This window comes from Pantherophis guttatus, chromosome 11 (assembly GCF_059756535.1).
Source record: "Pantherophis guttatus breed Tessera chromosome 11, ASM5975653v1, whole genome shotgun sequence".
NCBI classification, from domain to species: Eukaryota; Metazoa; Chordata; class Lepidosauria; order Squamata; family Colubridae; genus Pantherophis; species Pantherophis guttatus.
This window is the reverse complement of record NC_142073.1, coordinates 21,539,496-21,552,477: the sequence shown is the minus strand read 5'-3', so window position 1 is coordinate 21,552,477 and position 12,982 is coordinate 21,539,496. Positions and strand designations below refer to the sequence as shown.

The 12,982-nt window shown below is 44.1% G+C and overlaps 1 protein-coding gene across 2 annotated transcripts in view; it reads right to left on the bottom strand.

Annotated features, from left to right (window-relative positions):
- Nucleotides 1-12,982, bottom strand: part of PHAF1 (phagophore assembly factor 1) — a 68,345-nt gene that overhangs the window by 17,153 nt on the left and 38,210 nt on the right. For both annotated transcript variants that reach the window (XM_034425480.3, XM_034425481.3), the window contains exons 6-9: nucleotides 11,109-11,188; nucleotides 5,752-5,846; nucleotides 2,865-2,962; nucleotides 953-1,065 (exon numbers count right to left, since the gene is read on the bottom strand). In XM_034425480.3, coding sequence (XP_034281371.2) covers nucleotides 953-1,065; nucleotides 2,865-2,962; nucleotides 5,752-5,846; nucleotides 11,109-11,188 — 386 coding nt within the window. The remainder of the gene's footprint in view (nucleotides 1-952; nucleotides 1,066-2,864; nucleotides 2,963-5,751; nucleotides 5,847-11,108; nucleotides 11,189-12,982) is intronic.

Genomic DNA, 12,982 nt, shown 5'->3' with positions numbered 1-12,982 from the left:
TTCATTCTACGTTGGATCCAGGGGTGAAATGCTCCCCGGTTCGGACCGGATCTACCGATTAGGGAGCGATGGTGGTGGGTGGTTCGGAGAACGGGTAGCAAAAATCCCTGCAAACCCCCCACCCCCCATGCCCAGCTGAGCCGCGCGATCATCAGAGGCTTTTTTTTTTTTTACTTTTAAAAGCATTTTTTTTACAGCCTCTTCGGCTGAAAAAATGTTTTTAAAAGTAAAAAAAAAAAAGCCTCTGATGATCGCACGGCTCAGCTGGGATCGTCAGAGGCTTTTAAAAGCATTTTTTTACAATCTCTTCAGAGGTTGTAGAAAAAATGCTTTTAAAAGTTAAAAAAAAAAAGTTGGCTACGCCCACCCATTACCCCCTCCCACCAAGCCACGCCCACAGAACAAATTTTACATTTCACCACTGGTTAGATCTCTCTTGGATGAGAGATCCATCTGTCCTGCCTTCAGATGCTTTGGAGAAAAAGTCACCCCCCCTCTTCTCTATGACAGCCCCTCGGATATTGGAAGACTGCTATCAAGTCATCCCTGGTTCTTCTTCTCATTAGATTAGACGTACCTAGATCCCCTCAAATGTTCATGGTACGGTTTTGCCTCTAGGCCAGGGGTGAAATGCTACCAGTTCGGACCAGTTCAGAGAACCGGTAGCGATGGCAGCGCAAGGCTCCGCCTACTCACCCAGTCGTCATTACTTCCTGGTTTTAACCAGGAAGTAACCTGTTTTTTACCCTCTGTGCATGAGCAGAAGGGTTTGCGCGTGTACAGTGGCTCAGCGCGCTGGGCTCGTGTACTTCCGAACTGGTAGGGAAGGTAAGTAGATTTCACCCCTGCTCTAGGCCCCCCTAATCATCTTTGTTGCTCTTCTCTGCACTCTTTCTAGGGTCTCAACAACTTTTTTATAACGTGGTGACCAGAATTGGACATACTATTATACCTGCAGTGAGTAATCGCAGTCGTAAACCTGAGGGTCCAGCTGCATCTCGGAGAACATCAACGTATTCTGCATACACATTTCCGAGGAAACAGCTGAGTGGCATCGTAGGTGCCCTAAAAGCATAAAACAACGTAAATAATTTAAAACAGGATACGTTCCTTTACCAATCCTGAAGGTTTCTATATTCCAAACTTCCTAACTTATAATAGACATTAGAATGGAAGGGCAAGTCCAACTCCGGAAGCTGATTGGAGGATGATGGGAACTGTAGTCCAACAGAGAAAAAAAGGGAAGCCTCTGATGAAGAATGGCTAGATTGAAAAAAATCACACTTTGAAGCTTGTCAGCCAATAAAAGCCAGATGCCAAATTATTTTATTCTGGATATTCACTGTATCCCCAGAGGCCATCCATTTAGAGAAAAAAGGCAGAATTTTGAGAGATATCCCAAAGGTGTTTTTTTCAGGAGGCAAACTGGACTTTTTCCTTGAAGACGTTTCGCTTCTCATCCAAGAAGCTTCTTCAGTTCCGACAGAATGGTGGGGAATGGAAGAATGGAAATCCAGTCAGAGCTGAAGAAGCTTCTTGGATGAGAAGCGAAATGTCTTCAAAGAAAAACCAGAAAGTCCAGTTGCCTTTGGGAGAACCGTGACCTGGATGATGGAGAATCTCCATAGAAATTTCGAGAGATGGTTTGCATGTCAAGAAATCAATATGCAAAAAAAAAACAAATTTCTCCATCTCGGCGCAATCTAATATCTTTCTAATTATTAAATCTTTGGAGGGTATGTTTGAACTTCTCCAACATTGCGCAAATGCCAATCTTGCCGCCATTGTCATATGTAGAATAATATACGTTGTTAATAATATGAATAATATATGACTGATGGATTCGGACTTTTACGTAATATGGGAGAAATGGTATAATTGGATTGAAGATAGAAAACAAAGGGAAATAACAGATAGTAGATTTTGTAAAATTATATAGAGTATAGGAGAACATTAGTGTGATGATATGTAAATGGTCACAGTCATGCACAAAAGTTGAATAAGAATTGTTTAATTGTTAAAACCCAATAAAACTCAAATAAGAAAAGAAAAACAAATTTCTCAGCCTGGAAAATGAAAGCGTTTCCTGAACTGAACAGAGAGAGAAAAAAAAAAGACTTTTACGCGCAAAACAGAAGATGAAATATATCTCAGTGAAAGACTAACGCAAAATATTGGCTCTCAGTACAGGTGGTCCTTAACTTATGACCACAATTGGGACCAGAATTTATGTTGCTAACCAAAAGGGTGATGAAGTGAATTACGCCCAATTGTAGGATCATAACTTTGAACCGTTATTAGTCACGAAATGAGCACTACTTGCACAAGTATATTGATTATATTCGTGAAAAAGCAACAGTTTATATAGCTATGCATATAAATGTGTAGTCTAAACCGCATAATTTATAATCGAGGAAAGGCACAGGGGGAAAAAAATGAATACATTATTTTCATTTTTTCAATAAGATAGCCCGCATAAAATATTTGCATTTATTAATTTTATTAATTAATTTTATTTCTATACCGCCCTTCTCCCGAAGGACACAGGGTGGTGTACAGCCTAATTAAAAGCACAAAGACAGACAAAATTTAAAAATAATTTAAATGATTAAATGATAGGCTCAATTTAAAACCCCAAATTTAAAATCCCATTTTTAAAAACCCAATTAAAATCTTTACCTTTTAAATCTTTAATTTTATATCCCTAGATTAATAAATTATTAGTCTAGTTGATTGTTAATCAATTGATTAGCAATCGGATTAATTATTGACCATAGGGTCTCCTGCTTGAGCAGGGGGTTGGGCTAGAAGACCTCCAGGGGCCCTTCCACCTCTGTGATTCCACAACATCAGAGCGAACGTACTTTGTATCCTGTAGACTGTTCCCGCTGTAGATGTACATGCGTTTCACAGTTGCACCGTGTGGGATTTGCAGAGAGGCTAAGCCGTGGGCAAAGTTTGGCTGTGGAAATCAAAATGAAAAGGCATTGTGAATAACTGAACACACCACCGACACTTCTTTCTTTACGCTCCCAAAGCCGCACCTTCATCTCTTATAAAGAGTTTAGCGGAAAATTTAATCCCTCTCTTGCAAAAGCTGCTTCACATATCTCGGTGACTCGTAAGGGGATTTGTTTGGGTTTCGGCCAGAGAATGTAGCAAACCATGCCTCTAAAATCAAGGTTTATGGTTTAGTGCTGTGATGGCGAACCTGTGGCACGCGTGCCATAGGTGGCACGCGGAGCCATATCGGTGGGCACGCAAGGTCAGCCCCAGCGGGCATGCACGTGCTGGCCAGATGCTTTTCAGGTCTTCTGGGCCCACTGGAAGTTGGGAAACAGGCTGTTTCTGGTCTTTGAAGGGCCCCGGGGGGTTAGGGAAGGCCGTTTTAACCCTCCCCAGGCTCCTAGAAAGCCTCTGGAGCCTGGGGAGGGCAAAAAACGGGCCTACCGGGCCCACCATGCCATCATGTGCCAAAAGTGGGGGGAGCTCGGGGGGGTCACACACAGTGGGCAGGGCACATAGAATTATGGGTGTGGGCACGCACGCACACGACCCCCCCTCGCACTCCCCCAACTTTTGCCACGCGATGGCAAAAAGGTTAGCCATCACTGGTTTAGTGGATAACGGCTCTGACCCAGCTCCCCAAACCCGACAAACCCTCTGAAGTCAACTCAAAGATTCTGTTATTAGGAGCGCCAGCAACCCTGGCAAACAGTTTCTCTCTCACCTCAGGCTAACAAGTCCGTCTGTCCGGAAGATGAATAGTTGTCTGCCACGTCTATTTATCTCCGCCCCCTGCCTTTTATCCCTCGAGCTAGGGTGGGGCTTCACTAGCAGCTCCTCTGTCCCAAGGACCAGCCCATAGATTTCCACTGCTCTCCTCTCCTCTGCCTTCTGCACATCCGTGCGTCAGGCACTGGACCCAGCTGTTCCTCCTCTTCCTCATCAGCCACCTCCAGACCTGGGGGCTGTTGACTCTCCATCTGAGGGCTGACGGATGGCCAAGGCTCCACCTCTGTCTCTCTCTCTGACAGCTCCCTGCCCTCTTACCAGGGGTGAAATGCTCCCAGTTCGGCCGAACTCGTAGCGATGATGGCCGGTGGTTCGGAGAACCGGTAGCGATGGCAGCTTGAGGCTCCACCCAGCTGCCCGGTCGTCGTTACTTCCTGGTTTCAACTTCCTGTTTTTTACCCTCTGCATATGCGCAGAAGTGTTTGCGCATGGGCAGAGGGTCGGTGCGTGCGCGGCGCATGCACTTCCGAACCGGTAGGGAAGGTAAGTAGATTTCACCCCTGCTTCTTCCCCCTCGGTGTTCTCAGGTTGCCTTGATGCTGACTCTGACTCCCACGCATCCTCCTCCTCCTCCTCCGTTTTGGCTGCTGAAGGGGCCGGCGGCCGAAGGCCACAACAATAGCGTTAACCTGGCCGATGGTGGTTTATTCAACAAAACATGGGTAAACATACTATAGCTTGACATGATGGCTACAGTTATAGCTTGGAGGGGGTTTCAAGCCTCCTGATCAGAGGCATTTGCTGGAATGGTGTGTCCATCCATGCGTGCATGTATGCGTGTAGTTCATGATGTCCACCAGCCCAGCTAGTTTTACACGTGTCCTGAATTCGTATGAAAAGATGCACGGTCTCCCATTCAGGCCTCCAAGCTGGGTGTTGTTTTGACCTTTCTCTGGATTCATCCCTGCCGTGTAGTCTAAACCACACGAGGTCTCCAACCTTGGCAACTTTATGATTTGTGGACTTCGGCCTCCAGAGTTGGAACTTGTGGACTTCAGCTCCCAGAGCAAAGCTGGCTGAGGAATTCTGGGAGTTGAAGCCCACAACAGCAGTCACCAACTGGTGGTCCGTGAACAACTGGTGTGTGTGCGAGAAAGTTTTGGTGGTCCGCAGAAAAATTATTTGCATTTTTTATATTGCACTAAATCAGGGGTCCTCAAACTACGGCCCCTGGGACAGATACGTGCAATGAACGTTTGTGTTGCTGCAGAGAGTCTCCCCCTTTGGGGTCTTCTTGTGTGGGTCGGAGGGAGGCAGAAATTCCGACTTGGGGTCTGCTTCAGCCTCCTGGTGTGGGGCTTTGGGCGAAGGCTGGAGGGAAGCGCCGCTGGTGGCCAAGAGCTAGAGGGCCTCTTTCCAATGGGACTGCATCATGGCCTGGAACTGGCTGACCATCTCAGCCCGCTGAGCCTCAAGGTGTCGGTACCTGGCCTTGCACTTCCACAGGTTTTCCCTCTGCTTGGAAAGCCTATGCTCCTAGTCCTCAGTGAGTGCTTCTGCTGAGCCTCCTTCTCAGTCAGATCCAATTTGAACTGAGCCAGCTGTTTTGCCAACTCTTTCTCATGGTGACTACTTAGCTCCAACAACTGCTTCCTGTTGGGGTCCTAAGGAGCCCGGGCGGGCAGGCGAGGAGTGGCTGGGAGGGGAGGGGTGAGTAGAAGTCAGCAAGGGACCGCTCAATGTGAGTGACCACACCCACCCAGTCACATGACCACCCAGCCGGTTATTAGGCAGATCATATTAGTGGTCCGCGGGGTTTAAAATTATGAATTTAGTGGTCCCTGAGGTCCGAAAGGTTGGTGACCTCTGGCCCACAAGTCGTGAAGTTGCCAAGGTTGGAGACCTCCTGGTCTAAACCACACATTTTTACAATCAAGGAAAGGGTACAGAGGGAAAAAACAAATACATTATTTTCCTTTTGCATTTTTTATTTTTTTTTAAATTAAGATAGCTGACCTCATACTTTGGAGTTTCAGTCCATGAGTCCAACTGAAAGGAGAAGGACAGGCCCCTGAAGTTGAGATGGAAAAGTTGCTCGGCAGAGTTGTAAACTGGTGGGAAAAAAAACAAAACACACAGCAGCATGTAAAAACAGTAACTTTTTTTTAAACCCGAACTCGGCACAAATATTGATAAACAGCCAAACATTGCATTCATAACACTCCCATACAGATAAACCTCGACTTATGACAGATCACTTTAGTGACGGCTCAAAGTTACAACAGATCCTGAAAAACTGACCTATGCACCGGATTTGAAGTTCCAATATCTGCTCCCCTTCCCAGTTACATCATCATATTTTGGGTGTTTGGCAACCAACTGTAGCAGTGTTTCTCAACCTTGGAAGCTTGAAGATGGGTGGACTTCAACTCCCAGAATCCCCCAGCCAGCGCTGCTGGCTGGGGGATTCTGGGAGTTGAAGTCCACCCATCTTCAAGCTACCAAGGTTGAGAAACACTGAACTATAGCATCCTGTAATTATGTGACTACAGTAATTTCCATAAACCAACATTTATTTCCCATTTCTGGTAAATGCCGCATAGCAAACAACGGGTTTGCTGAACGACCGCTGCTAAAAAGGTCATAAAATCAGGCGTGGTTACATGGCGATCCGCTTTATGCCTGTCACAACTGAAATTGTGGGGTTCAATTATAGTCGTTCAGGATTAACTGTATAATAATCTAAACATTTTTCTTCCGAACTTGAGCTCTTCATTATAACATGTCTCAGGTTTTTTCCAATCATCTGGTAAACAGTAGGGGTTTTAAGATATTCTAGGAAAATTAAAAATACAGAATAACAGAGCGGGAAGGGAGCCTGGAGGTCTTCTAGTCCAACCCCTTGATCAGGCAGGAAACCCTATTTCATTTCAGACAAATGGCTATCCAATTGCTTCTTAAAAACTTCCAGTGTTGGAGCATTCACAACTTCTGGAGGCAAGTGGTTCCACTGGTTAATACCCAGAGAAAAACCCAAGAGGGAGGGTTCAAGAAATGAAGTTTTTCATGGGATCGCAGTTGGTATTTTTAATCGGGTGAAAAATTAGATGTCCCTATTCCTGCATTCTTGGGACATTTTTTTCCTGTGCTACACAGCTCAAACAGGACCTGCAAGTTTCTACAGTTGCAATACAACCTACCTAACCTGTTTGGCTAGATGTTATAATGGGGCTAAATAATAATAAGAAAAGAAGGAAGAGACACAAGGAAGCATGCGATCAAATATCAAGGGGCATCACAGTTAAGAAACGAGATAGGAGGAATAAAGGGGTGAAGACAGTCCTTTGACTTTTGACCACCACAGAGGCCAAAATTTATGTCACTAAGCGAGACATCTGTTAAGGGAGTTTTGCCCCATTTTTGCAAGCTTTCTTGCCACAGTTGTAAAGTGAAGCACTGCCGTTGTTAAGCTAGTCACATGGTTATTAAGTGACTCTGGATTTCCCCATTGCCTTCGCTTGTCAAAAGGTCACAAGAGGGGATCATGTGACACCCCCCACCACCCCGGGATACTGCAAGCGTCATTGTTAAAGAATTCGCAGAGTAACCCTTGAATAGCAAGGGTGTGTACATGAAAGCGATTGAGAGTAGATACGAATAAACACAGTCAACACACAGATACACTGAGTTGTGTTTACTTTCAGGAAATAGTAAGGCACAGTCCAATAAACAGTCCAGGTCATACACATATAAAGCAGGAGATAGCAAAACGACAGTCCAGGAATAATCCAATAACAAAGTCTTCTTACCAGTCGTCATAGTCATTCACAATAAACAGTTCTTCTGGATTTGCAAACAGTAGCATACAGAGGTATCAGACAGCAAGAACAGCAAAAAGAAACAAACCATGTTTCTAGCTCCCTCTTAAGGAGATTGGCTACAGAGCTAACCAATCAGGACACAGTATGATGCAATACAGCAGTCTTAAAGCTATATTGAGGGTTTATATATTGCCAACCCAACAAAGTAGGTAATACTCATTTCCTAACAGTCATAACTATGAGTCAGTTGCCAAGGGTCTGAATTTGGATCATGTAACCACAGGGATGCTGCAACGGTCGTATGTGTGAAAATCAGTCATAAATCACTTCTTTTTAGTGCCATTGTAACTTCAAACGGTCACTAAATGAGTGCTTGTAAGTCGAGGATTACCTGTATAAGTTTCTGATCTGAACTCAAACATTTGTCTTGACTTCCTGCCTCTTAGAAAAGCTGAATTCTTGGAAGAAAAATACTATTTGGGTATGTTTCGTTTCATCCTGGCTTTTAGATCCTCTTTTTGTGGATCAGCTTGATCCGTTATATCTCATTATAATTGAGAATGGCAAATATTTAGAGCTTTTTTTAACATTTGCATTTTCAGTTTGATATTTACACTGTTGCTATTGCAAAGAAAAGCATCCAAATTTAGTAGCTGCGTAATTTGGATGGTTCACCTTTTTAGGAGAAGCTTCAACTTGATGACTAAGCAATTAAGCAATTAAATGTTACTGACAAGGAAAAAGAAAACCCTGTAACAAAAGAGCCACAATGCAAATTCCCTTCCAAGCAACTTGGTGCTTTCCTGGTTTGAATTATTTACACTATTTTGAGGCGTATAATAAAAGTTTAAAATAAACGGCTGCAGGATTTGGGTTTGGCTAGTCTAAAGAAAAGAAGAATTGGGGGGGGGACACGATTGCAGCATTCCAGTATTGGAGGGGCCGCCACAAAGAAGAGGGAGTCAAATTATTCTCCAAAGCACAAGAGGGCAGAACAGAAACAATGGATGGAAACTAATCAAGGAGAGATTCTCCTCCAAGACTCAAACCCGGCTACCACGGTGTGCAGTGGCAAAATTCTGTGTTGCTGCAATGTCCACAAGAAAAAAAATTGGTTACAGAATAATAGATGTCAACTGGTGCCAATTTTTTGGAGATATCTATAACAATTATTGGAAAAATACGTTTATTCACATACTTGTCGGCTCTCTACTCATGTAAATTAGGGAGCGACCCTAACGGTTTGAGATCATGTATTTTCAAAACAGGGATGTTATTATTCACAATTAATGTCAGTATTATTTTTAATTTATTGTATGTCTATTGCTGGTCGAGAAGAGGCTCCTCCTCTTCGTCCTCTTCACGTATGGGAGCTTCTGGAGGTTCTGAAGGCCCTGGCTGAATCCCTGTCTCTGGCACCACATCTTCTCCAGCCTCCTCACTGTCTGACTCGAGTGCCAGCTGCACAGGCTACTGGCGAATCACCACACCAGCCTCCTCGCTGTCGGAATCAGCTACTAGCTGCACAGGCCGCTGACGGGCCACAAGAAGTGATGGAGCACCCACAATTTCTGAAGGCAATTTGTTCCACTGGTTAATTGTTCTCACTCAAAATTCTGTGGACCCTAGAACAATAAAGGAGCTAATCTTAGGGTCCCCTGTCATGCCGATGTCTTGACATGGCCTCTCTTGATCATGGGACGAATTTATTCCCATTGCTAAGCCGTTTCCCACGGATTAGTTGTTCTCGCTGTCAGGAAATTTCTCCTTAGTTTTAGGTTGGACCTCTCCTTGATAAGTGATGGAGCACCCACACCTTCCGGAGGTGAGTCGTTCCAGCGATTAATTGTCCTCATAGTCACAAAATATCTTCTTTGTTCTAGTTCACGATCTTCTTCAGTCTGATGTCTTCCTGGGATTTTCTCAACCGACATTGGTTGGGCAATTCTGGAGCGCCACCAAATTGGAGAAGGTGGCACTAAGCCATCATATCTTTTGATTTGGTTTTTGGTTTAGCAAGAGGCATGAATGCAGACGCTGGGGTTTGTAAAACCATTCGTTTCTTCAAAGAATCTGGTCCACTCAAAAGTCACTAAGCAAAAGACCACTTCTACCGTTAGAAGGAACAGGTTGTCTCTTTCTCACCCTTTCCAGTTTTATTGTCCTGAATTCAAATTTTACTAAATTGTCACGTGCCTTCTCCAAGTAATCTCTGTGTTCCTTTATGCATGTTTTTCTCCTGTCTAAAGTCATCCTATACAGAAACCAAGGGACTCTCCAAATGATGAGCTATACAGGTAGTCTTTGACTTAGCACCATAACTGAGCCCTAAATTTTTGTTGCTAAGAGGGACAATCCCTGAGTGAGTTTTGCCCCATTATTATGACTTTTCTTGCCACAGCTGTTAAGTGAATCACTGAAATTGTTAAATCGGTAACATGGTTCTTATGTGAATGTGGTTTTCCCATGGAATTTGCTTGTCAGAAAATCACAAAAAGGGAATCACATTGCAACCATCCTAAATATGAGTCAGTTGCCAAGGGTCGGAATTTTGATCTGGTCATCGTGGAGATGCTGCAACAGTCGTAGGCGTGAAAAACGGTTGTAAGTCACAATCATAAATGTGGGGGGAAGGGAAAAATCATGTCACTTCGTTTCAGTGCCACTGTATCTTCGAAAGGTCACGCAATGAACTGTTGTAAGTCAAGGACTACCTGTGTAAACCTATCAACCTGAATCTGAATTGGACTTCCATTTGTTGGAAATGGTGTAGGCAGGGTCTCCTGCTTGGGTGGGGAGGTTGGACTAGATGACCTACCGGGTCCCTTCCAACTCTGTTAATCTAATCTAATCTAATCTAATCTAATCTAATCTAATCTAATCTGGCGAAAGGATTTTTCTGGACATGAACACAGACATGAACATAAACAGAGGGATAGAATCAAGATCACGCGAAGTGTTAATGCCACTTTATAATGCCTTGGTAAGGCCACACTTGGAATATTGCATTCAGTTTTGGTCACCACAATGTAAAAAAGATGTTGAAACTCTGGAAAGAGTGCAGAGAAGAGCACCAAAGATGATGAGGGGACTGGAGGCTAAAACATATGAAGAACGGTTGCAGGACCTGGGTCTGTCTAGTTTAATGAAAAGAAGGACCAGGGGAGACATGATAGCAGTCTTCCAATATCTCAGGGGCTGCCACAAAGAAGAGGAGGTCAATCTACTCTCCAAAGCACCTGAGGGTAGAACAAGAAGCAATGGGTGGAAACTAATCAAGGAGAGAAGCAATTTAGAACTAAGGAGAAATTTCCTGACAGTTAGAACAATTCATCAGTGGAACGACTTGCCTGCAGAAGTTGTGAATGCTCCAACACTGGAGGTTTTAAAGAAGATGTTGGATAACCATTTGTCTGAAGTGGTGTAGGGTTTCCTGCCTGGGTAGGGGGTTGGACTAGAAGACCTCCAAGGTCCCTTCCAACTGTAGTTATTCTATTCTATTCTATGAGCTGCCAAGCAAGATTTGCATCTTTTTTAATGTCCAAAACTCACCTCCTGGATGGGTGGCTCCAAAAGACTGATCAATTTGTTCAATGGTAGGAGGAATAGCGTGAGAGTTAAAATGAACACCACTAGGGGAAACAAAAAAGAAAAAAAAGATGAATTAAAACCGACCAGTCAAATGCAAAGCTACCCACACATTCACAAACAGCTTCAAAATCTTTTTATTTTCACTGTTTCTTTTTTTTCCTGATTTCCACAACACAACAAATTAGAATGTTCCCATTTTTTTTTTTTGCAGCCTGAAAACTTGCAACCGAGACCAAGCTATTTGTGATCTGGGGCTTCAGGTTAAATACCCTATTCCCGTGATGGCAAACCGATGGCATGCATGCCACAGGTGGCACGTGTAGCCATATCAGTTCTGGGGCGCATGCGCATGCCGGCCAGCTGGTTTTCGGGCCTTCTGGGCCCACCAGAAGTAGGGAAACAGGCTGTTTCCTGCCTCAGGAGGGCTTGGGGGGTGGGGAAGGCTGTTTTCGCCCTCCCCAGATGCATGGAGAGGATCTGGAGCCAGGTGAGAAAGAAAAACAAGGCTACCGAGCCATCACGTGCCAGGAATGGGGGGCGAGGAAGGAAAGTTGCGCGCGCATGTGCAGGGCGGGGCGCATAGAATTATGGGTGTGGGCACACATGCACGTAAACCTCCCATGTTCCCCCCCCCTTCCTGGCACGTGATGGCAGAAAGGTTAGCCGTCACTGCCCTATTCTATCTCTGCTTCTAACTGAATCTGCTCAGACGTGAAATTCTAAGGCAGAGGTCTTTTGTGAAAGGCTCAAAAGTATATTTAACGCACTTTCACCACCACATACAAAATGCTTTTGTTGCAACTACTGGTTTAATGGGGTGAGAAGCAAAATGCTCTTTCAAGCCAAGTCCATGATTTTTTTATTTTCATCAGATCTTCTGCTAAATTTGTTTTGTTTTTTTAAAAAAAGGGTTTAGAAGAGAAAGTCCAAAGAATTAACGTGCATCTCTGCTAGTTTCTCATCACAGATTTCAGAACCATTTTTCGCTCCATCACACCAAGTATCTTTCAAGAAATAATACAGGTAGACCTCAACTTAGGACCATAATTGAGCCCAACATTTCTGTTGCTAAGCAAGACGTATGTTAAAGTGACTTCTGCCCCATTTTATGACTTTTCTTGTTAAGTGAAACCCTACAGTTGTTAACTTAGTCATACAGTTGTTAAGTGAATCTGGCTTCCCCAGTGACTTTGCTCGTCCGAAGGGGATCATCTGATCTCAGGACACTGAAACCGTCATAAACATGAAGCAATTGCCAAGCGTCTAAATTCTGATCGTGTGTGGATGTTGCAACAGTTGTAAGTGTAAAAAATGGTCATAAGTCACTTTCTTCAGAGTTGTTGTGCCTTTGAACAGTCACTAAATGAACTGTTGTAAGTCAAGGACTGCCTGTACTCAGTATTTTGACCAGGTTTTAAGATGAGGAGGGCAGAGTAGGATTCAGATCAAAGGGGAAGCCAGATTCACTTAACAACCGGGTTACTAAGTGAAGAACTGCAATTATTCACTTAACAACAGTAGCAAGGAAGATTGTAAAATGGGGCAAAAATTCACTTAACAAATGTCTCAATTAACAGGAATCTTGGGCTCAATTGCGGACGTAAGGCGAGGACCACCCGTATAATAACTGAACTGACAGATAGAAATTTGGCAAAGGTGTAGTAAGAAATCTACTGAATTTGTCTGCCTGCGCAGCTGTATGTGAGCAGGGAAGGGCTGCTTGGATGCCTCCCTGTGGTATCCACATAATGCAATGCTGGGGAAACTGTAGTACAGGTAGTCCTCTTTTAATGACTGCCTCTTTTAGTGATGGCTTGCAATGACAACAGTGATGA